This window comes from Antedon mediterranea, chromosome 3 (assembly GCF_964355755.1).
Source record: "Antedon mediterranea chromosome 3, ecAntMedi1.1, whole genome shotgun sequence".
NCBI classification, from domain to species: domain Eukaryota; kingdom Metazoa; phylum Echinodermata; class Crinoidea; order Comatulida; family Antedonidae; genus Antedon; species Antedon mediterranea.
Genome location: NC_092672.1, coordinates 20,751,999 through 20,778,064, shown reverse-complemented (window position 1 = coordinate 20,778,064; position 26,066 = coordinate 20,751,999). Strand labels below are relative to the sequence as shown.

At 33.7% G+C, this 26,066-nt stretch overlaps 2 protein-coding genes across 2 annotated transcripts; one reads left to right on the top strand and one right to left on the bottom strand.

The window, feature by feature from the left end:
• The first annotated feature begins 1,241 nt into the window (after positions 1 to 1,241).
• LOC140045030 (glutathione S-transferase theta-1-like) lies at positions 1,242 to 6,440 on the top strand. Its single transcript, XM_072089762.1, has 5 exons — positions 1,242 to 1,478; positions 4,322 to 4,409; positions 4,679 to 4,829; positions 5,253 to 5,420; positions 6,201 to 6,440. Exons 1-5 carry the CDS (start codon positions 1,367 to 1,369, stop codon positions 6,345 to 6,347), a joined length of 666 nt encoding a protein of 221 aa, XP_071945863.1. The 5' UTR covers positions 1,242 to 1,366; the 3' UTR covers positions 6,348 to 6,440.
• Positions 6,441 to 6,500: 60 nt separating this feature from the next.
• LOC140045032 (2-oxoglutarate and iron-dependent oxygenase domain-containing protein 2-like) lies at positions 6,501 to 11,439 on the bottom strand. Its single transcript, XM_072089764.1, has 7 exons — positions 11,338 to 11,439; positions 10,057 to 10,113; positions 9,267 to 9,377; positions 8,904 to 9,003; positions 8,414 to 8,538; positions 7,833 to 8,090; positions 6,501 to 7,369 (listed from the first exon to the last, which is right to left on the bottom strand). The coding sequence occupies exons 4-7, from the start codon at positions 8,938 to 8,940 to the stop codon at positions 7,103 to 7,105; spliced, it is 687 nt and encodes a 228-aa protein (XP_071945865.1). The 5' UTR covers positions 8,941 to 9,003; positions 9,267 to 9,377; positions 10,057 to 10,113; positions 11,338 to 11,439; the 3' UTR covers positions 6,501 to 7,102.
• Positions 11,440 to 26,066: the final 14,627 nt, after the last annotated feature.

Here is a 26,066-nt window from a genome sequence, read left to right as displayed (position 1 = left end):
CATGCTCTGCTCTATTCCATAGTAAAGCTGAAACCAGAAAAGATCCATCGGTCCAAACAACCAGCAAGAATCCACTAACACTGGTAACAAGGACAAACAGCATAGATTTCAGTCTGAGTTCCAAAAGAAATTACTAAACTAAAAAAAAAAACACAAACAATGTTAACCATCAATTGCAAAACATCAGCAAGGCCATACACATTACATCAATTCTATCTTTTGGGAAACAAATATCATCCTACCAGAGGATAAATAATAGTGTTAATTTTAACTAAATTTCTTTTTTTTTAGTCGCGTGCAAAGCCACTCTACAGCTCACTATGTCTGTCGGTTGGTCGGTAAACACTAACTTGAGCACGCGACTGCAGCCATGTATATGGCATTGTTTATATCATACTGACAACGTTGGTGTATCGGATCCTTCAATGTGTTGATCTTAGACGTATGGTGTGTTGATTTACAGCTGAAAATTAAATTTCAATCATAAAACTCCAGCCTATTATGAATTATCTGTCTTAGTCCGGCGGGCAATAAATGTTATATCCGTAAGAAACCCATTATTTTCGTATGGAAACCTTATTGTGATGAAGCCGTTCCATTTCCATTTGTATAATGTCTGTCTGTCCAGTGACTTTAAACTTCAATGGCTGGACACTTTTTGATAGAGAATAGACAAACACACACGGACGGAAACTGAAGATTTTTAACTTACACGAATTGTCTACTGTTGTTACGTTAGTAGTTACCCTTTGTTAAGTTAATGGTTAAGTTTGTTACGTGGTTAATGAAGTTGGTTACGTTAGTGGTTAAAACTGTTACCTTAATGGATGATTGTTATTATGGGGCATGTTTATAGTCCGATGGGAGTGCAAGTCTTTTAAATCTCTCAACGTCGCCAGGAAAGAAATGTGATGGTAATTATTTACAATCACACGTTTTTAACCGTTAGTGTTTGTTTTTTGTTGTTGTTTTTTCGCAGCGAAAACAGAGCCTAATTAGAGCCCACATTTAACAATGCATGACCTCCACTATAACGATACGGTAATAATGTATAAAAAATATATAAATAATTATGACGACAATTTTTTTTTACAATTACACAACCGTAACTGTTAATTCAAACAAACTTCTATAGCATTATTTAGGCTCTCTTATTTGTGAAAAACGGAAGGAGATGACAAGGTCAAATGTACAAAAGAAGTTGATATGGTTGAATAATCAGATCACGCTCATGAAGGATATTCAATTGACTCTTTGCACGAACTTTGTTGACATTAGCATTGCAGCCGCTCCAGTCACTTGATAATACCAGAGTTGCAACTCTCTGATAATACTGTACAATTAAATTGTTCTACTAAAGCTAAAGATGGCTTTAACAGTGTACTATAATCCATTATCTCAACCTAGTCGTGCCGTAGTATTGTTTTGCAAATATAACAAGATACCCTACCATGAGAAAGTCATCGACTTGGCAAAAGGTATGCTTTTTTATTTTAGTCACTATTAAAATATGCTGTTGTTTTAAAGGTATCCGGACAACTACCCCTAGACAATTACCACCCGAACAACTACCACCCGGACAATTACCACCCGGACAATTACCCCCATAGCTGGACAACTACCAACCGGACAATTACCCATAGGACAACTACCCTATAGGACAACTACCCCCTAAGGACAACTACCACCCGGACAATTACCCCCTAGCACAACTATCCCCTAGCACAACTACCCTCCCCCCCCTCCGCCCATCCCATGTATGCTACCTTGGCAAGCGAAACATATTTTTTAGAAACAGCACTCTAATAGATCACATTCCAAGTTATCGTAGCATTTCTCAGCTCAAAAAAAGGGAATAAAAAATGAGTTGACCACCTTAAAAATCCTGAATCAGAGTGATGACGGAGAGGGGAAAAAATAACAACCCCTTCACTTTGCGTCCAAGACCAAGACCTCCTCACCTCTATTATGTGAATAAACATGTTCACGTGACATGAAATATTTATATGGAGTTTCTAAAAATACCCAGACAAATTTGCTTAATCATGCTTTTGTCAGTGATTTTCATTTATTCATAGGAACAAGGTTTACAATGAAAACACTATAGTATGCCTGGTTTGATAATGAGATCTACAAATATTATAGGTCTAATTACCGATGTTACAGATCCCTTTGCTGTGGTTTTCAATAATAGTCAACATTTCAGAGCCACTAAATATTTGTTATCTCAAGGATAATCAAAATTGCGGAAAGAATCAACAAACAGAATATTGTAATTTTAAACATTCATTTCATTGTATAATTATTCATACATTTACTACAGTACAGTAGGTTGTCCAAAATATAATTCTTCGTGAAGGTCCGGTTATACTACGAAAGATAACGAACGACGATAATATAAGGCCCGGTTATACTCAGGGGTGGCGCCAGGATCTTCCCGACGCGGGGTCTACATTCCCAGACGAGGGGGCTATGCGAGCGAAGCGAGCATCACTAGGCTGGGGGCCAGGGGGCCGCCAAGGGCCCCGGAAGCAACGCGTTCTAGCGTCATTTGAGGTCATTTTAATCAGATTTAGGGTAGCCATTTTTTCCATTTTTTATAATGCATAAATAAAATACTGCGTGCAAAAAAACGATGCGCGATGACTGTTTCAATCCATATTTTTCAATTTAAAAAATAAATGTTCAAAGAAAATTTAGAAAAATAGAGGTGGAGGTCCCGGAAATTGGACTTATTATACTTCAAAACATGAAACAAAATATATAAGTCCCTATCATGGTTGTGACTGAGCTAAGAAATGTTTGAAAAATAGAGATGTTAGGTCCCGGAAAATGCACTTCTTGTACTTTGAAATATGACCAGCTTTATTGTTGGGGCTGAGCTAAGAAAATGTTTAAAACTAGAGCTAGCTGCAGGTCTTCAAAAAATTGCATTTTATACTTTGGAAACATCAGGCATAGAGGCTTAAAAAAATGTAATAACTTAGCAATAATAAGATGTTGGCTAAGCGAAAATGGCACGTTTTTTTTGTTTAGTAATTGATGAAAAATTTATTTTAGGTGCCCCACGGTACAGAAGGTTACTTATAAATTAAAAAATTGGTGAACATACGAACAATTAACTTAATTCGTTTTTGCTGTAGTGTAGCGTACGTCGACACAGTACACGACGTAACCGTCGGTAAACTTCGCCTGGAAAATAACTACATACAGTACACATTTTGGTCCCCTGATGGAACATGATATCACGCGTCTCGACCCAACGTTGAACGATTCGTACAAAGAGATACCGCCAGACAAGTGCGTACCTAACTATTGTTTAGTAGTAAGTTGATCGCTGGCAATAATGAATGCATATAAAGTGCATAATATCACTCTGACGTACTCTCACGGTCAATGAAACGTCGCGGTTTTCTAGGCGCTGAAGCTAGCTACGAAGTGAACGCGAACGCTTTTTACTGTATATTATATTCCCCGACAAAAAGTACCCGTGTTCCCTTCGGTAACCGTCGGTAAACTTCGCCTGGAAAATAACTACATTACACATTTTGGTCCCTGGATGGAACTTGATATCACGCGTCTCGACCCAACGTTGAACGATTCGTACAAAGGGATACCGCCAGACAAGTGCGTACCTAGCTAATGTTTAGTAGTAAGTTAGATCGCTGGCAATAATGAATGCATAAAAGTGCATAATAGCCCTCTGACGTACTCTCACGGTCAATGGAACGTCGTGGTTTTCTAGGCGCTGAAACTGTATGAAGTGAACGCGAACGTTTTTTACTGTATATTATATTCCCCGACAAAAAGTACCCGTCGGGGGGCTAGGCTCCCCGACGAGGGGGCTAGAGCCCCCGTAGCCCCCCGCTGGCGCCACCACTGGTTATACTACGAAAGATAACGAACGACGATAATATAAGGTCCGGTTATACTACGAACGACGATAATATATAAAACAAAGATATTTATTTAAAAAACAAAATTAGAAAATTTTCGAAACTATAACACTTATGCTGCTGTCTTTGGCCTAAAATAAGATTTTTTTTTAAAATCAAATGAAAATGACGTCATGATCAATAAGAACAATAAAATTGTGGTATCGTCACGATAGTATTGCTATTACAAATCATGACGTCATTTAATTGAACGAAAATAGAAAAATAGGAAAATGTATATTTACCTTTCTTATCGTCCTAGTATAATGAGCCTTTATTGACTGAATGTAGTCCACTGTCTTAAAGTGGTTTAATTATTTTCAAAAATTGTATTAGACATTTTGTATATACTGTCGAAAATAATAAGGTATAATGTTGTTTGACAGGTGAGCATAGAATGCCAGAATACACTGCAATCCAGCCAGCTCAGTCAGTACCAGCAATTAAAGATGGTGATTTCACACTTGGAGAAAGGTAGGCCTATGCCTTACTACCCTTGTCCAACCATGTAGGCTACATTGTAAAGAATGCAAGTGTGAAGAAGTTTTTTTTTTCAATTTCATTAATCATTTTCTCCAATATCCCCTAATTGCAGGTGATACAACACAGAAATTACAAGTTGACAACATATTGGTCACTAACAAACACTTTCCCACATCTATATAGGCCTAAACATTTTAAACTTGGTAACGACAGTCTATAAATAATAAGGCCCTTTTGAATTCTGGTTTGTTTCTTTGTAGTACTGCAATAGTGAGATATCTGGCGGCAAAATACAACGTAGCAGATCATTGGTATCCTAAAAATATTGAGACTCGGGCTCAGATTGATGCCTACTTAGCCTGGCAGCATACAGGTATTAGGGAAGCGGGAATTAACGTGATGGTGAATGAGGTAAATAACAATGTAATGTTTCATTTCAATGTTATGCTGCTAAGAATGTGTGGTATGAAGGCGCAAAACTAACATTACGGTCATATGGCTAAATTCGGGAAGATGTAATTAAAGGGAGAATGGGCTGGAATAAGGCGAAACCTAAGTCAGAAAAGCCAGATATCCGAGTTTTTCAGATCTATCAAAAAAGATATCCGACTTTTGTAGATCTAAAGAAGATATCTGAGTTTTTAGAAGAAGAAGTCTCTAGAAAAGTTAGATATCCGATATCATAATTTAAAAGTAAAGTTTAAAACATACTTAACTCATGCAACTATAAAAAACGACAGTTAAAAAAACGACGGCTAGATTAATGAGATATACGGGAGCAACTTAAAACCTACACAACCAGTCAAAATAAGACCACTGTTTATTTGTATACAGATATTTGTTCCAAAACGTACCGGAAAACCAAAAGATCAGGAGGCAGTCGACAAGTTTGTCAAAGAAGCTGAAGAGTCCATCGGCAAGATAAATAGGTTATTTCTCAAAGGAAAGAGGTTCTTGTGTGGAGACGAGATATCTGTTGCTGACTTGTTTGCTATTTGTGAGGTAATCACTAGATTTAAAAGAAGTTTAGGTTGTGGTTAATATTTTGGTTTGGCATGCGCAGAATCAGATAATGTGCATGTTACCTCAATACAAAAATAAGTAATTCGAAATTTCGATCATTTTCCTCCATAGTTGTACATAACGTACCATACATTCCACTATCTGAATCAAGTATCATTCATTAGGCTATTCATTAACCATCAACGGACAACCTTCCGACGGAGATAGTTGATTTTATACGATATATTCCCATTGTCCAAATCATCCTATTGCTCTTTATTCATTAACCATCAACGGACAACCTTCCGACGGAGCTATAGTTGATTTTATACGAGACATTCCCATTGTCCAAATCATCCTATCGCTCTTTATTCATCAACGGACAACCTTCCGACGGAGCTATAGTTAATTTTATACGATACATTCCCATTGTCCAAATCATCCTATCGCTCTTTATATTCATTAACCATCAACGGACAACCTTCCAACGGAGCTATAGTTAATTTTATACGATACCGTACATTCCCATTGTCCAAATCATCCTATCGCTCTTTATTCATCAACGATTAACGGACAACCTTCTGAGGAGCATTGTTTGATTTTATAAGATGCATATCGTTGTTTATTCATCAACCCGAAACATATATTGATAAAAAAAACGAAATTCTAAATATTTGGAGTTTATGTTACATGATTAGTGCATGCATTAGTAAGAATAAATTTCATTCGTTCCAATTAAAATATTTCATTATAATAGTAGTATTTTTTAAATTCTTTCAGCTTGTTCAACCGTTGGCCTGTCCATCTGGTAAAGGTTTACTGAAGAACCAGCCGGAAATTGCTGACTGGATGAAACGTGTAGAAGACAAATTGAATCCAGATTACGATGAATTGAATAAACCACTGAAAGCAGTTTGCCAACAATGAACTAAATAGGCCTCTGTAAGAGATGGCCGTTTATGTTCTTTCTATCATTTTCCAACAACTAAAGCAGTTTCTTTTATTGTTGTTTATTAAACATTTCCAACAATATGTTACAATTAGTTCTTCTTTCGTTTTATTAAAACATTTTTCCAACTATTTTACAATCAGTTCTTTATTTTCGTTTGTTTATTAAAACATTTTCCATCAACAATATATTAATTACTTTTTACAATTATTAAACAATAATTAAGCTTATTTTCAAGGAGTTTTTTGCACAAGTGTCACTAGTTTGGAACCAGCTTCCACTCCATACCCGTCAGTGTAAATCTCTTAAGTAAATCAAGTAACTTCTAAAATCTCACCTTTTCAATAATTCTTGTTGGTCTTTTAGCGCTGTAAAACATCAGTAAATAGCGCTTTATAAAAGTTTATTATTCTTTGTATTATATAATATATATTTATAATAATATAATAAAGTATATACAGTACTATAATAGTTCTCTTTAATGGAGACTATGTTTTCCCATAAACTCTATCTCCTCCTAAACCTCACAGTCGACACACTTTTTCAAACAAAAAACGTTTCAAACCCATGTCTCTGCTACATCTTTATGCCTTAACATGGGGCTCAAACATTCTTGACATCTTTACATGTCACATATCACATAGTTAGGTCGCAGAGAGGTCATAAAGACACATGTCCATTGGAAGAATCTTTTAAATATATTATTTGAGTTGTAAAATTGTTGACCTATGCATTATAAAGTACAACAAACATCGACAGTTGTATTTTCTGGTTGAGTGAATCCATCTCCGAATCCAACAGTCTTAATAAGTTGAGGTTTATTATCACACATTGGACACAATTTATTCCTTATTTTGGAAGATCGCATCCAAATAATTAGATTGTATCGTTCACCATCTGATATTGGAAGAGCACCGTGCATGTGTTGTCCTCGATGAATTAAACCATACGTTGGCTTGTGGCAATATTCAGTACGCTGTGGTTCTTCTATTCCTTGTTGCTGTTAAAAACAACACAAAATTAACAAACCTGCTATGTTGCTATATAAAAGACAACCATGTCACTTGTAGATTCAACAGAGGTATACAAAAGCCAAAATGGAAGCCTAGTGTGCAATATTTTATATGACTAATGTTAGATTGGCTTCAGACTGTCACCAGGAAAGAACATTAAGAACACCTTGTCTTGATTCTTTATCATGTGCATGAACAGAAAAGTTCAGGTACTGAAAACAAGCATCTGAGGGTGGTTGGGAGAATATATACAATATGATTGTCACCAATATAGATACATTTTTACTTTAAAATATTGTATTAGGGTCATAATAACAAAATCATATTTGTCATAAAGTATTACTTAAAATAGAATGTAAACCATTTAATTATGGTATTCAGTGCCAAAATTATACAAACCGTTGCTTTGTTTTTTATAACCGGATATATTCAGGCATTGTTTTTACTTACATGACGCATGCCTCCAAAATACAATGAGCCCTCAGTGAAATCACTTGTAAGTGATATATTAAGAGTGACCTCTGCATTATCATAATGATAGTTAAGATCCAAATCTTCTCCAATCTTGTACTTTACAACAAAAGCTTTGTGAGAGTCTAACAAGTCTCCACCACAGTCTGGATACAAGAGCCTAGCGAGTGGAGTTATGTAATTCTGACGTAAAGGTGTGATGAAGTAGTCATCAAATCCCAATTCATTCATTAATACCTACAACAAAATACATGTTGAGAATTTTAAGCAGGTCTATGCTTTACTAATAGTAGTGGCTTTTATTTTATTTTTATTTATTTTCAATCCTTCTACATAACAAAGAAATCAAATAAATTCTTTAAAAACAAAATCGATATCAAGAAGTCATAAAATACAGTAAAAATCACAATGCTTGGTCAATTGTAGATCATGGAAGTCATGTCATGTTTATGAGGGGCATTTATACCAAATGATGTTCTATGGGGTAGGGGAGTTAATATTTGAGGTGGGGTTTTTGATTAGTTTATGCAAAGCAGGGCATTTACGGTAGCCACACTTACACCATAATTGTTCATTGTATTTGGTCTTCCTTTTGGTAAATCTGTGTTTTCAAAATGTTCTATTTCTTCTTTAAATGAATTACAAAACTCTTCAGTAAATATTGGAAAAGAGTAAATACTTTCTCCTACATAAAAAAAAACAGTTAAATGTGAAACATAAAACGTAATTACAGTAAATATGCAAGTTTTTGAATGCCATTTTAATGAGTTATAGAACATTCATTGTTCACAAAATAACAATGCAAAAACATGTAATTTTGCCATTTTTTGTGTGCTTAACTTTTCCTTTAATGTGTTTGAAATATGCCTTTTCGTCAAATAGTTTTAATCATATAGGAAAGCCTGCTCTACTAGTGTATAGCTTTGATTTTTATCTTTTTCGATTACTGTTCCATGGTAGAATGAGCTTCACAATGTACAGTTATTTAAGTTAGACTCCTTTACTAATTTTTTATAGAATTTGATTACAATAGGTCAACTATCAACAAACCTTTTTCAGTACTCATGAGTTTTATCAAACTTTGCATTGATGCATTTTTCTGCTTGCTATGTTCAACCAACTTCAGAAATTTTAGGCTCAGAAATGAAATCTATAACAATCTCAACGAGAAAATATAATACCATAAAGAAGTAAAACTTTCCAACTATTTCAAATATTTTTAGTCAAGATATTTAACTAAACATATAACTAAAGGGGAAGTTGTCCTTGTCAGTTGTAGTAGTCAAGCTAAACATTTGTTGTAATAGTTGGTCTTTACAAAATCAGACATGCATTCATAGTTGTATTCCATCAGCAAGGTGTAGTTAACAGGTAAAATATTTATTTCATTTTTTTAACTACTTAATTCCATACCTGTAGTTTGTATATCTCTTGATTGAGTGGTGTGTAATATTTTAAAATTGTCTCTTTTCTCTTTAAATAATCTCGGCCAAGTGATTTTCTACGTTCTACTTCTGTTTTAACCTGAAATGAATTGTTAGTGAGATAACATGTGTTTAATGGTATGAAATAAAATAAAGAAAATATACTATTTGCATTTGAATGTCCCACTATGAGGAAAATTGTCTGCATGAGCCAAATTCTGTTTTATTCCTAGAAGAGTTTATTGACAATTCACATTTACTGATATATGTTTATAATATAATAATTATCAAAACTTGTCTTCATTCATAACTTGTCTACGTTTCTTGTTTGTTACCATTATTCTGCTACACATATACAATTATTCTGCTACACATGTACAATTATTCTGCTACACATGTACCATTATTATGCTACACATGTACAATTATTATGCTACACAGGCACTGTATTCTGCTACACAGGTAATGTATTCTGCTACGCTGGTCCGTGTTCTGCTACACAGGTACCGTATTCTGCTACACATGTACCGTATTCTGCTACACATGTACCATATTCTGCTACACATGTACCATATTCTGCTACACATGTACTGTATTCTGCTACACATGTACCATATTCTGCTACACAGGTACCGTATTCTGCTACACATGTACCATATTCTGCTACACATGAACTGTATTTTGCTACTTGATTATCAGCCAGATAACTTAACATAATTACATAAATCATAGAGATATTATAATATCTCTATGAATAAATTAAAACATCAATTACTTACGACTCTCAGAACGTCTGTGAATCCTTCTTCATTGTCACACCCTTTGTTTTTAATAATCTACAAAATAATACACAAACAATTCACATTTTATTATTAATATTATATGTACTATACAGTAGCTCCAATTTGAAGCTTGTTTCTCTCTATTTCCCATTCACATTTAAATTACATACCATATATGTACTCACTCAGTGCTTAAATGGACCACTTATGATGGAAACTACAGTACTACCGTACTGTACCATCATAATGCATAATTTGTTAATTTTGACCTGTGCATGTAAATTATAAAAATACTGCATACCCTAGACTAAGGCCTATATCATAAATTCATATATATAAAGTTTTCAGTATGGCTACAGCGTTGTTGTTGTATATGTTGCAATTGGTTTGAACGGATTACTAATTCGTTTGAACAGATTACTAATCCGTTCAAACGAATTACTAATTTGTTTAAACAGATTAATAATCTGTTCAAACGAATTAGGAATCCGTCCAAACGGATTAGTAATTTGTTTAAACGGATTACTAATCTGTTTAAACGAATTACTAATTCGTTTACACGAATTAGTAATCCGTTTAAACAAATTATTAATTTGTTTACGGATTTGTAAACGGATTACTAATCCGTTCAAACGAATTACTAATTTGTTTTTAAAACGGATTACTAATTTGTTCAAACGAATTACTAATTCTTTCAAACGAATTACTAATTTGTTTAAACGGATTACTAATTTGTTCAAACGAAGTACTAATTCGTTCAAACAGATTAGTAATCCGTTTAAACAAATTATTAATCTGTTTAAACAAATTATTAATTTGTTTAAACGGATTACTAATTCGTTTGAACGAATTAGTAATCCGTTTAAACAAATTACTAATTCGTTTAAACAAATTAGTAATCCGTTTAAACAAATTAGTAATTCGTTTGAAAGAATTAGTAATTCGTTTGAACAAATGAGTAATCCGTTTTAAAAACAAATTAGTAATTCGTTTGAACGGATTAGTAATATTAGTAATCCGTTTAAACGAATTACAACATATACTTTAAATGGCACTTGTTGTATATGTTGCAATTCGTTTGAACGGATTACTAATTCGTTTGAACAGATTATTAATCCGTTCAAACGAATTACTAATTCGTTAGAACGGATTACGTTCGAAAAACATATACTTAAAATGGCATTAATGGGCTGTCGTAGTCTAGTAGGCCTAGCTAGGCTAGCCTAACATTAAGAAAGTGTCTGGTTAGAAAGAAGATTTGGCAGCAACAGGTTTTACCGGTTTCCAAATATCAGCAAATATTTTATCATCTATATACGTCACATGCAGTTTAAACTTAGGTAAAAATATGTTATGGGTGTAGTAACGGCTACAAACATATCATTGATTGATCGCAAAAATCATAACAAAAAACATGTGTTAGCTCAGCTGTTGTTTATTTTAAAAGGTCACCGAGTCATAACAGAGAGGGCGGTACACAGCGGTTTTTTTATTTATCAAAATGACAACTATTTTGATGGAAAAAAGCAATAATTACATTCCAGTAGGCAAAAAAGTAAGTTACTAAATTAATGCAATTACTAGGCGGCGCCTAGCTAGGCTAAGCTAGTACAGACAGGCAATGTAGGATTATGCAGGTCAGGTGCAATAAATCTAGGTAGGCTAGCCTAGCCGAATTACCGCCTAGCCTTGCCCCTAGCTAGCTAGGCCTAGCCTACTAGCCTAGCCTAGCCTACTAGCCTAGACCTACTAGGTAGGTAGGCCTGGGTAGGGTATTATTAGGCCTAACCTAAGTCTAGGCCGGTTATCACAGTAAAATTTTTTTATTTGCTGCCCGATCGTCTTGGTTGGGCCCAGAAAACGTGGTCCCGATCGTCGTCAGCGTTTGGTGCGACCCCAATCGTCTCGTGCGTTGGCCCGATCGTCTCATGATGTGTTGGGAACCATTTTGGTCTCTATCGTCTCATTTTCTGGGCCCTATCGTCTCATTTTCTGGGCCCTATCGTATTAGCGCAGGGCCCAATGCGCTAGTTTTATGTTTGATATATGGTAAAATAGATAACGTTTTATTTTGGTTCCGATAAAATTGGGTATTCGGTATGGAGCGTTGCTGATACGCTTTTGTGGTTGTAATTGGTTCTGGTCAATATTTGTTTGGTATAAGGGATGAATGTTTATTTAGGCCTAATAATGTATATAAATGTTTGTTTTCAATTTATTTTACAGGTGGTTGCAAAAAGTTTGTGAATATGTGCTCTTGAAAATCATTGTAAAAAAAATGTTATTTCTGGAAAAAATATCAGAAATTAATAGTTAAAATAGTTTATAATTAGTAATAGAGTATTTATTACCATAAAGACGTTCTTTCTATGCCTACAATACAAGTGAATATACTAGAGTACATGTTTTAGGGTAGGCCTATTATAAACTGATGTGTTGATTGAGGAATGAATCTACAGTACCATAGCGTATTGACAAGATATAATATGGATAGAAGAATGAGTGTTATCCATTTAAGTGTAGCATGAAAGCAAACATTTTAAATTATTATAACATATTTAATTGTTATAATAATGTTAATTAATACTTTGGGTTACTATAAACAGTGAGGGAAAAAATACCCGGAATGTCGAATAAGGAATAAGTAACCAACTTCACAAGGCTTTAGGCCTACTGTAAGCTTTTATCCTGCAAAATCTTTTATAATTGTATTATTTGTAATGTCAGTAATTTATGTTATCACTTTCTTTTGTATGTATTTTTTATGATGATTTTCCTAATAAATTGAAATCAAATCAGTCCAACTACACTTTTCTGCAAGCCTAGCCTGGGCCTAGTACTTAGTAGGCAGGCCTGTCTAGGCTATAATAGTAGTAGGGCCAAATAACCATTTAAATTCTCCGGGTCCTAGCTAGGCTAGGTCACAGGTGGTTATATGTTTATAAAAATTTGTTTAGTATTTCGCTATTTTGTTTTTTCAGATTATTACTAAATCTAGGCCTATATGCATTCCACCAAGTTAAAAAGAAACCAGCATGTCGTTTTAAAAAGGTAAAGGAAAATGCTGTTGATATTCTCTCTGTCATGCATAGTAGGCCTACTTTAGTAGACATGAAGTGAACATTCTGACACTTGTCATGCATAGTAGGCCTACTTTAGTAGACCTGAAGTGAATATTCTGACACTTTGTCATGCATAGTAGGCCTACTTTAGTAGACCTGAAGTGAACATTCTGACACTTGTCATGCATAGTAGGCCTACTTTAGTAGACCTGAAGTGAACATTCTGACACTTGTCATGCATAGTAGGCCTACTTTAGTAGACCTGAAGTGAACATTCTGACACTTGTCATTCATAGTAGGCCTACTTTAGTAGACATGAAGTGAACATTCTGACACTTGTCATGCATACTGTAGTAGGCCTACTTTAGTAGACCCGAAGTGAACATTCTGACACTTGTCATGCATAGTAGGCCTACTTTAGTAGACCTGAAGTGAACATTCTGACACTTGTCATGCATAGTAGGCCTACTTTAGTAGACCTGAAGTGAACATTCTGATACTTGTCATGCATAGTAGGCCTACTTTAGTAGACCTGAAGTGAACATTCTGATACTTGTCATGCATAGTAGGCCTACTTTAGTAGACCTGAAGTGAACATTCTGATACTTGTCATGCATAGTAGGCCTACTTTAGTAGACATGAAGTGAACATTCTGATACTTGTCATGCATAGTAGGCCTACTTTAGTAGACCTGAAGTGAACATTCTGATACTTGTCATGCATAGTAGGCCTACTTTAGTAGACCCGAAGTGAACATTCTGACACTTGTCATGCATAGTAGGCCTACTTTAGTAGACATGAAGTGAACATTCTGATACTTGTCATGCATAGTAGGCCTACTTTAGTAGACCTGAAGTGAACATTCTGATACTTGTCATGCATAGTAGGCCTACTTTAGTAGACCTGAAGTGAACATTCTGATACTTGTCATGCATAGTAGGCCTACTTTAGTAGACCTGAAGTGAACATTCTGATACTTGTCATGCATAGTAGGCCTACTTTAGTAGACCTGAAGTGAACATTCTGATACTTGTCATGCATAGTAGGCCTACTTTAGTAGACCTGAAGTGAACATTCTGATACTTGTCATGCATAGTAGGCCTACTTTAGTAGACATGAAGTGAACATTCTGACACTTGTCATGCATAGTAGGCCTACTTTAGTAGACATGAAGTGAACATTCTGATACTTGTCATGCATAGTAGGCCTACTTTAGTAGACCTGAAGTGAACATTCTGACACTTGTCATGCATAGTAGGCCTACTTTAGTAGACCTGAAGTGAACATTCTGATACTTGTCATGCATAGTAGGCCTACTTTAGTAGACCTGAAGTGAACATTCTGATACTTGTCATGCATAGTAGGCCTACTTTTAGTAGACCTGAAGTGAACATTCTGATACTTGTCATGCATAGTAGGCCTACTTTAGTAGACCTGAAGTGAACATTCTGATACTTGTCATGCATAGTAGGCCTACTTTTAGTACACCTGAAGTGAACATTCTGATACTTGGCACAGTTATTCATTAGGGTATTAAAGACATGGAATGAAATGGTTGCCCCACACATTGGCTGGTTAATTTACTAATTCCATCTGTGTAAGCCCTTCTTTAAGTCAGTAGGTTGTTTAAAAATAATATGTACATGTGCAACGTTTTAACTTGTTTTCAATAAGTCTTCATCTGGTACCCGGGAGGGGGGGGGGTCACTTGTATATAAACCAAACGGGGGGTGCAGCAGCCACTTCAAGACATGAGGCACTTGCGCTACCTGTTTTACTGAAAAATACTACGGACATGAACTACCATTAACCAAATAAAATCCAGTGTTCTCTATAAAGACAACAAGGCCACGCCAGAGAGGGCGCAATATTTGTACTGGTTCCCGGCATGTTCTGCGCATGGCCAAAGAGACCGTTCATGGAAAAATCACGACGATGATCAAGAGTGGTCACAGTTGAATGATTTTTGTCCTAGGCTATGTTTCGTGTTCTTCTGCTGATGCGAAAACTCTACGCCTATTCAAAGGTATTTAGCGATGGGCTTATATATCCGGGCTTATAGCATCCATTATGCTAAATACCTGCAAAATTTTAATTTATTCTGAAAGCTGTTAGACTTTACAACTATTACTCTTTAGCAATAATTTGTATACATGTGTATTTTAAATGTTTGTTTTAAATGTTTGTTTACATTTGTGAGTCTGCCACAACCAAAAGAATCAGATTGTGGATAATAAAAGTTGATTGAATTGAATAATGAACTCTTTACTGTACTTTCAGGGGTTAATGGTGTGGATACATGATGAAAAAGAGGTTTGGGTTCCAGCGTGTGTTAATTCATGTTTTAGTGATGGCAAGATTACAGTCACTAAATCTAATGGCCAGGTAAGAGGTTTGGGTTCCAGCGTGTGTTAATTCATGTTTTAGTGATGGCAAGATTATAGTCACTAAATCTAATGGCCAGGTAAGAGGTTTGGGTTCGAGCATGTGTTAATTCATGTTTTAGTGATGGCAAGATTACAGTCACTAAATCTAATGGCCAGGTAACAGGTTTGGGTTCCAGCGTGTGTTAATTCATGTTTTAGTGATTGCAAGATTATAGTCACTAAATCTAATGGCCAGGTAAGAGGTTTGGGTTCGAGCATGTGTTAATTCATGTTTTAGTGATGGCAAGATTATAGTCACTAAATCTAATGGCCAGGTAAGAGGTTTGGGTTCCAGCGTGTGTTAATTCATGTTTTAGTGATGGCAAGATTATAGACATTAAATATAATTGTGAGGTAAGGAGGGGAGGGCAGCATACCATCTATGTCAACAACCCAACCTTGCTACTAAGTATTCTATATAATGTATTTTAAATATTGCTTGTAACTTCATTGTCTAGGAGGTTGTGATACGTGGTCATGCTGGCTATCCAGTGCTGTGTACTCAAACAGATTGGATCAATACAGATGATCTTGTTTTGCTTAATCCTCTCTCAGAACCTGCTGGTAAGTGAATTAATAGTAGACACATGGTCAATGGTTGTTAATACTACAGTCTCTGAATAAAGATCCCTTTAATTAAAAGCTCAATCTAATTTAAAGACAGATGATCACCTATTTTCTACCATTAGCTGTTGCCGCCCTCTAATTAGAGATCAAAGACCACAATTTGGATGAATCCAACATTTTCCTTCAAATTTTTCTCCAATTAAAGACCACTTTAAAATAAAATTTATAGTTACAGTAATACATTTTTAGAGTAGAACAATTTGAAGAAAATTAGACAAAATACTGGCAACACACTTGAGCGGTACTTAGCTGGTAGATAACACACTCAGACTGGCAACACACTTGTTACTTTTAACCTAAGTTTTTCCGTTCATAGTGCTGAACTGTTTATGTGAGCGCTACTTAGCTGGTAGATACCAGACTCAGACTGGAAACACACTTGTTACTTTAAATCCTTTCAAAGAAACTGGACATTTTGATGTTCATATGATTCATCGTTACCATAGTGATCAAAAGGTAAACAACGATTTGCTAGTATACTATTGATTTTTAAGAAAATTGATATGTTGGTGACATCACTATTAAAATCTTGACTTCACTTTAATCTTCAAATAATATTGGGCAAAAATATTAATATGTCCTCAGTTGCACTTAGAAGTGAGAACTTAGAGATATATGCAGAGCTCCTCTGAAAAGATAATTGTTTTGCTGAATATGCCATTTTATGTCACATAATACTGTAGTTATTTACTTTGACCAAAAATTGGATTGGAAAAAAAAAATTTAATTATAATTTTTTAACAGTCAAATTTTCTGTCGGGAAATGAGCTTTTGGTTAAATTTAACCATTAATTTAGTAAAACTAGTGCTATATTTGTTTTTTTTTTCTTTGAAACGAATAACTTTATTAAAACAGCAAAATGGCTTGATTTATTAATCCTCATTTTCATGTTTTTTGGGGAATATACATCTTAATTTATTTTTTTTTTTCAGGCACACCCACCACATGTATTTGGAATTGCAGAAACAGCTTTGTGTAATCTTACTAGAAAACTAGACAAGATTAATCAGTCAATAATTGTCAGCGGTGAAAGTGGTTCTGGAAAGGTAATTCAACAATTGCAGTTTTACGTTTGTTTTCACCAATGTAATCAGAGTCAATTTTTTACCTTTAAAACCATTTCTTGTTTATTTTGAAATAATAGAGAGGCCCAAACTTGAATAAAAATATAGAGGCTAAAAGCATGGACAAGTAATAGAGAGTGCTATAATTTGTTTTTACTGTTTCAAAGGACACTGTTACAAAATCAGCATTTATTAATTTTCTATATTTCATCATAATTATAGATTTGTCTCTGTTTTGTTACTTATTTGTGATAACTTGTTGTCTATTTTGTTCATAGTGGTTTCACGCCATCACCAGCAGATTGCATTGAACGTAGAATATTAGACTCAAATCCTATTCTTGAAGCATTTGGTAATTATTATGTTTATCTTTAATAAAGTGCAGTAAGATACACATGTCATTCTCAAATGTAAAAACATCTATGTACTGTTATGGTCCTAAGAAAGATCGCTAGAAGTTGGACCTTTATTTTTGTTAAATATACAAAATCAGCATTTTCAAATCATATCAATATATCAAATTTTCTATATTCATCATCATTATCATCAACAGATAAAGAAAAAAATAGAATAAGAACAGTCGATAAAGAGATGAGAACCAAATAAAAATGAGCATAATGATAGTGTACCATTAAAATTACAAGAAAACCAGGGAAGAGTTAAATTAAATTGTAATTTAACTCTTCCCTGAGAAAACTGAAATATAAAAGTCAATAAGTATCATACTGATTTATAAATAAATAAATAAAGCTACACCTAACCTAAAATTGATTAACGCTTTATGTAAAATGAAATTTAAAATGCTAATTTAAAGCAGTTTGTGTACTGATTTTACATTTTGTAATTGTAGCATTATCTTTAACCTTCAGTCATGGTGCCAAAATCCTTTAAACTCCTAATATAATATATAGGCTAAAACTGTTGATCAGCAGTGGCCAACTTACAGTATGTTCTAAATATGAATTTGGTGAGATTTTATGCTCAAATTAAATTTTTGGCAGATTTGGTATCATTAAGACTAGTAGAATTAATTGCAATTGATGGCAATATTTGATGGCCTGCACCAGTATATATATATATACAGTAATATTAATCTTTTGCCACCCAGTACCCTACACCTCCCTACAACTCCATCTCTGTTAGACAACTATTATTTCATTTTTTTAGGCAATGCTAGCACAACCAGGAATCACAATAGTAGCCGCTTTGGAAAGTACATTCAGCTACAATTCAGTCGGTAAGTTTCATACATTATTTTTATTTGTCAATGTTCAACCAACATACTGTATACAGGCCATGCATTTTGAGTTTCTACATATGCCATTTTGTGTGCAGGGAAGAATGAAATTACACACAAGAGGAATTCTTATTTTAACTTTCTAATTTTGTTTTCAGTGGAAATCATGTTGTTGGTGCTTCTATTCAGACATATCTTCTTGAGAAAACTAGAGTTGTTTATCAATGTGATGGTGCCAGGAATTTTCACATCTTTTACCAAGTTAGTATTAGTTATGTTTCATTTTTGTGTACCTTTAATCCGGATAACCAACTGTTTAACTTAACTGCTAGAACTGTGATACATTTGCATATTTTCTGCAGGTTAGAGAAAACCCTGCAATATATTAAAGATGTGCAAACTTATCTCGTGCACACATGTCAGTGACATCACCAGCTTTTGTTGTGCATCATTATGCAGAGAAAGTTACGTACCAAGTGGATGGTCTAATTGAAAAGAATAAGGTAATCTACTTAAAACTGAAAGCTAGTTTTACAGTATATTCACAAAAAAAAGGGGATAGAAGGTCATAAATAGTTTCTCAAAGCATTACAATTATGGGATACTGCATCTGCTTCGTTTAAACTCATTTCTCATAATCTTATAACTGAAAATAAAAGCCACAGGAAAATGTATCAATGGCTGTTTGTAGCTATAGGTAATGCTCTATCACCTGTGTAAGAAGAGGATACACGACCTAAGTGGGAAAAGCTTTTGCTTTTGCTAAACTATTTTAGCTCATTTATTCAAAACTTGTAGTGAGATCAAGGAGGAAGGACTAGACAATTTTACTATCAACTTTAGAATACAACATAGTGTATAGGAACAAATTAAAGGTTAGCCTGTCATTAATAACAACAATGGTCAGCAGTCAAATAGTTTATAATTGTTTTATACAATATTATTATATAGCTGAAGGCTCGGTGTCAAACTACAATGTTATCGCAGTTCAAAAGGTGATCTATTGTGTATCATTTGATGTTTTTAGGATGGTATTCCAGCAGAACTTGTAGATTTGCTTAGAATGAGCAGCAAGAAGTTTGTGCAACAACTAGTTGATGCTAATGTTACCAGTTTACAGGTTATTGATCTTGTCATTAGTTTTTAAACATCGTAGTAACACCATACTAACATCAAACTAACACTGTAGTAACACCATCAAACTAACACTAGTAACACCAAACTAACACTGTAGTAACACCATACTAACACCATACTAAAACTATACTAACACCATTTTCTCTATTGTTCAAATCCATTGCTTTTTAAGTTCTGTCTTCATCAATGTTACATCATGAAACTTTTAAACAAAGAATAAATGTGTGATATTTATAATGCCTTTGCATCTTGTCAGTTATGTTAATAGTTTTGTTTAACCTAAAATAGGTTAATTTTTTTAATTTTTTTTCAGAATCCAAGTAAAACAAAAGGCAAAAAGACTACTTCTACAGTGGTATCAAAATTTAAGGTACAGAGTCCTGAAAATTGAAACTCATACAAAACTTAATTTAGAATCTTGATGAATTTAGTATGGAACATCAATAAAAAAAAATAGCTTCAAGACCGAGCTCTTGCTTTAGAATTTAGATAGGTTTTTTGCTTTGTTGTTGTTTTTGCTTTCTTGACCCTTTTTTTTTCTTGAAAGAGAAGAAACAGGGAAACAAGGATTTTATGGGTTTTCCTCGGCATCCCTGTTTTTGTATATTGTTGATGTTTCATATTTTGTTTCCTGTATATTATATAGATTGTTTGTTATGATGCTGAAATAAATCAAATAAACATTTGCAAGATCACTCAAATTATTATTATTTCACAATTATTTTTTTTTACTTCTATTGAAAATGTAACATAATATATATATATTTTATTTTTTGATTATCAGACATATTTCCTCAATCCATTTTGTATTTACTTACTTACATATTTTGGTTGATACCATTTAGTTTTTACATGTAATCTTTGTGGTAACAATCTAACAATTGTATCTTAGAATTCATTGGACAGTCTTATGGCTACTTTACATGAAACAACACCTCACTACATCCGCTGTATCAAACCAAGTCTTGAATGTCAACCAGACAACTTTGATAATCTTCATGTTATAAATCAACTACGTGCTTGCGGTGTTCTTGAAACAATTGAGATCAGTGCAACAGGCTTCCCTACCAGGTCAGCTTACAGCTATTGTTTTGTGTTCTTTTTATACTAATAATGCACCCATCTATGACTGGTTGATACCCTTGTTAAGTTTACTTGAAACAATTGAGATCAGTACAAGGCTTCCCTACCAGGTCAACTTACAGCTATTTGTTTTCGTTTGATACGCTGATATTGAATAATTAAGCAAAAACCAAAATCGTTGTGCGTCGTAATTTGTATTTTATTGTATTTTTTACTATTACTAATCAAATAGCTTGCTCTAGGACTTACATATATATATATATATATATATTAGGTGTCAGTTCAATGGTATTGTAGTTACTGTAGTTGAATTGTTTTGACATGTTGACCTACGTCGACTTTTTATTGTAATTGTTATTTTCTATATCATGTTTTTTTTTTTTTTTTTATTTCTCTTGGATGCACCTTCCATTTGGTCGAGTGCCACTGTTGTAAAAGTGTAATCTCCAAATAAATTATTATTATTATTATTATATATACTGAAAGATGAGGGTGTATCAATTTGATCTCTAGTGCGTGTGCATACAACTGAGGGACTAGTGCTGTTCCGCCGTACCACGCCGAGAGTGTTATTGCTATCCAATCTAGTTTGAACAATACCATGAAAGCCCCAGTGGTCTAATGGTTAGGATATTTGCATATCAAGCAGAAGGTTTCCGGGTTTGAATCTCAGTGAGGGCAATTTTTTCTCATTCTCACAGATTTCCTCTTCTTTATCGTTTCAAATTAATTAATTAAATTTCAGTATATCACCGGGCGATATAGAATTTATTCTGTGCCTGTGATGTTTATAATATATACTATATATATATCCCTGTGCGTACTGTACATTTTGAACACCTACTAACATACTTGCCAGTGTGTTGTTTGTTATACTTGATTCTGAACGATAACGACAATTTTCTTATAGAATGTTGTACAGTGATTTCCTTAAGAGGTATGAATTATTAATAAGGTCAAACTCAGAAGATATCAAAGATTTGGATACAAAAAGTAAATGTGCTGTTATTACGAATCTGGTTTTAGCTGAAGCAGACAAAGAAAATAAAATGAAAAGCTTTTTGTTTGGAAAAACAAAGATATTCCTAAGAGAGGGACAGGTACTTAAAAGTAGTTTAATAATAATTTAATTATTTTATATTTGCAGTAGAATAAATTAAATTTTAATTAGTTTAAGTGAATATTTTATGGCAAAGGAATCATTAGCAATTATTTGACTTTATACGGTCATTTTTCGCCAAGGTAAGGTGAACTAGGCAGTCTTATTACTTAGGCAAGGTAAGGTGAACTAGGCAGTCTTATTACTTAGGCAAGGTAAGGTGAACTAGGCAGTCTTATTACTTAGGCAAGGTAAGGTGAACTAGGCAGTCTTATTACTTAGGCAAGGTAAGGTGAACTAGGCAGTCTTATTACTTAGGCAAGGTAAGGTGAACTAGGCAGTCTTATTACTTAGGCAAGGTAATGTGAACTAGGCAGTCTTATTACTTAGGCAAGGTAAGGTGAACTAGGCAGTCTTATTACTTAGGCTAGCCGACCCAGCCAAGTCTACTTAAACTTTGCTACATATTTTAATATAACAGATGTAATATTTAGTTCCTTAGAAAAATATCATTCCCTCGGGGTTTTCACCTCTAAGTAGCTTGTACTTGTCAGTGTAAAAAAGTAAGTAAGAATCTGCATCATTGTATATTTATTATATTCCGTTATTTTTTATTTAGTTGGATAAACTTGAAGTTGCAAGATTGAAGGAATTCAATTTAAGTGCTGGTGTAATCCAGATATGGTGGAGGAAGATCCTGGCAACCAAAAGTAAACAAGAGGCAGCTGTTGTCATCATTCAAGCAGGTATTGATTGTAATTGTGTTTTGACAAATATCTTGCAGGCATCATGCTGTTACCAAACCAAGCCACTAATTGTCACTAATTAGAATTGATATGTTGTAGGTTTTAGAGGCTGGAAGGTGAGAGAAGATGTAAAGAGACGACATGAGGCAGCACGTGTCATACAGTATGCTATGATTGGATATTCAATTCGTTTACACCAACGCAAGTTAGATGAACAATTAAATGAATTGAATTCAGACGAGGTAGGCCTTTTACTTAAAACTAGCAATTTTCAATCTTCGCTGCACTAACAGACTTTACAATGTGAAGTATGTTCCTTCATCACTAACACATCCTCATTTACAGGTACTTACTTTAATGTTAAATTAACACATCATCATATGTACTGTGCTATAAAACTAATAATGTTGAATAGAGTATATTTCATTTACTGAGAGATTGCCTGTGCTTGGTTCCGCCTCATTAAATGGTCAATCAGTTAATTTTCATGAAATATTCTCCGTATTCAAATCATAAACATTCAGTTTATGATTTTTAATCTAATTTTTTTTTTCTTGATACAATTTAATACAATTTAACATTTATTTTTACCAGTTTGCTGATTCTGATGTGCAAGAATGCAATGATGAACAATCGCAACAAAACAATAGCATATTAACAGAAGGTATACTGTCAGTAGTATCATTGGATAATGAACCTCATGACAGTAAGAGCATCAATGAAATTGAAGAACCAGAAAATGTAAAACACAATTCTAGAATACAATTTCATGAAAATGGTAACCTGAACTGTAATAGTGGTAGAAGTGAAGGAAATACAATAGGCCTAGTAAACATTGAACAAAAGAAAGATGGGGATGAAATATCTCAAAAGAAGAGCTCAAATGAACAATGTGCTACACATAAACCAATAGTTAGTGAGCACCAGAATGGTAGACGTGTTGAAGAGGAACCTGTAAATCAAGGAACTACTACCATCATTAACAAGTTTGTGCAAGTTACAACAACTCCTGCCATTGATATAGCTTTTGGTATTGTGTTACTTGGGTTGCTGTATCATGGTCCAGTTAGGTTATAATACAGTTCATGTCAGGATTAAGTATGTTAATCCAGGAACTACCACCAGTATCAAGGTTGTGTCAAATGCCGCAAATTGCCTACTGTATATGTTGAAAGAAAAATGAATATTGACACAATTTAATTTTTACATGCGTGTGCTGTCGTAGCAATTTGTATTCACAATACAAACAATAATACAATTGTTGTACAATAAAACTTAACATCCATTACACTGTAAGAATTCAGAGTCTTTGTGGAGCTCTTTCAGCTTTGATTTGGTTTTCACGCATGAGTAAGTTTCATGTCAATGAATATGAAATTATCCAAATTTTAAATTTTATTATAAAGAAATCATGTAAAACTAACAATATAATTTCAGTAAATAAAAATAATTCTCAGAAATATGATTTAAGTTTGTGATTTTTATGTCCCATGCATTTAGGATCATTTACAGATTCAAACATTGTGTGTGTTCCCGACACCATTCCATTGGAAATAAGTCATAAGACTGTATGTGCGTTGTGACCGTCTGTAAGGTAAGCTTATATGGTCGTGGTCACCTTACTGCACTTGTGACATGATTTAAAGTTGCATTCGGTTTCTTTCAGTCCCGAAACAATAGAACTGAAAGGAACTAAGCTTGTGTTGAAATTTTTTGTGTGCCCGTCAGTTGAGGTCAGTTACTCGAATTCTTGTCATTTGATTGGAGAATTGTTGGTCAAATCTAAAATGAATGTTTTTTTTTCACTCTTAATGACATAGTAGCATTGCTATTGAAGTTGCTACTAAATATAAATATATTGCTAGTATTATAGTAGAGAGGCCAAATACACAAAAGTCCTCTATAAAAAGTTTGGGGGGCATTTTTTGTTAATAGCAGGCAAAAACGATAGGGGTGGATGCCATCTTCAGTTTTGGGTTTTAAGGTCAGTTTATGTGGTCAAGAGGTCAAACAAGGTCAAAATATAGGATTGTTTTTATTCACGGAAAATAATCTACATCATCAGATCTATCCAAAAAGGTATATCTGAAGATCAACTGATGATTCATATTATAGTAATTATGAGATAAACATTTAATTTTACACATAAAAACATAGGAAATTAAATATAAAAGTGTCATTTTGTCAAAATGTTGTTTTCACATATTTCTGTAAAGTACACACAGTTTTTTAATAGGCTTTTCCCAGTCATTGTAAATTTGTCTTTTTCATGTTGTCCACCAGTCATCGTTGTGATTTTTGTCGGAAAAAATAGGTCAAGTGTTATATGTATGAAACGCCATATGTGCCAAAAGATTGGTCTTTTACTATAATATTAATATTACCTATAATAATTAATGTAATACAGTAATAATTATTTAGAAATTTGTTTTTAGAAAAATTATTAATATTACCTATAATAATGTAATAATACTTAGAATTTGTTTTTAGAAAAATTTCGAAAACAGAGACCCCCTATATGACCTAGTCAAGATGTTTTTGTTATAATGTGATTATTTAAACATTTTTTTCATTATTTCAATGATAAAAGTTTTTATTGAAGTTTGTTGTTTCAAGAAATCTCGAAAGAGAAACCTGGGCAAGGCAAGTCAATAGCCAAATCATTTACTAAATTCAGAGATACCATAATAATATCAAACATCATTTATTATTTTGGTACCATAGTCAATTGACTATTTTGAAACCAACCAATTTATCTTAACATTATATAATGAGTTTACTTGTGACTCGCGTTGAGATTTAAAAGACAACAAAAATACAATACAAAAAAGATTGTATATCATTTATTAAAATAGAATATGAAATATGTATTTATGCAGTAACTCTACCTCTACTAATTTGGCTTTAGTAAATGTACTGTTAGCAAGTTTGTTTAGAGAGCTTATTAAACCTTTATAAATCATCGGCAGTTATTAATACATACTGAACACCAACATTTTACTTTATCTTTACAAGATAAGTTTAAAAGTTTAGTCAGGTCAATAATAAAAAATATTGAATAAAGCTATACCAATAAAACATTTAAATCTTTGACTATTTAATTCTGAATGTTAATGTTTTTGCTAATCAATACACAGTGGGTTTACCATGTACGCCACTAAAACTAGCCATAGCCACTAAAGCACGAATTACTAAGACTCATCTTATATACCAAAAAAAAAACTGCAGTTACAGCAAGTCCTACAACAGTCCCTTTCCCTACATTTTTTTTTTAGATCTAATCTAAGGTCACAAACTACATTTAATGTAAAAATAAATTCTATACGGTCCTATCATTCCAATTCCAATAATTTTTTTAATTTTAGCAGCCCACTATAAACCCCAAGATGCATTGCTGATCTTGTTTTTGGTAAAAAGAGAGTACACAACTCACACGCACCAGTTAATAGTTAAAGAGAGAGTACACAACTCAAACGCACCAGTTAATAGTTAAAGAGAGAGTACACAACTCAAACGCACCAGTTA

What these genes read in the sequence shown, in the direction of transcription:
- LOC140045030 (XM_072089762.1), top strand. Translation starts at nt 1,367, where the DNA reads ATGGCTTTAACAGTGTACTATAATCCATTATCTCAACCTAGTCGTGCC. An exon ending in GATTTCACACTTGGAGAAAG is followed by an intron (nt 4,410 to 4,678) that starts GTAGGCCTATGC and finishes GTTTCTTTGTAG; the next exon opens with TACTGCAATAGTGAGATATC. An exon ending in TTAACGTGATGGTGAATGAG is followed by an intron (nt 4,830 to 5,252) that starts GTAAATAACAAT and finishes ATTTGTATACAG; the next exon opens with ATATTTGTTCCAAAACGTAC.
- LOC140045032 (XM_072089764.1), bottom strand. Translation starts at nt 8,940, where the DNA reads ATGCAAAGTTTGATAAAACTCATGAGTACTGAAAAAG. An exon ending in ACTCATGAGTACTGAAAAAG is followed by an intron (nt 8,539 to 8,903) that starts GTTTGTTGATAG and finishes TTTTTTATGTAG; the next exon opens with GAGAAAGTATTTACTCTTTT. An exon ending in ATACAATGAACAATTATGGT is followed by an intron (nt 8,091 to 8,413) that starts GTAAGTGTGGCT and finishes ATTTTGTTGTAG; the next exon opens with GTATTAATGAATGAATTGGG.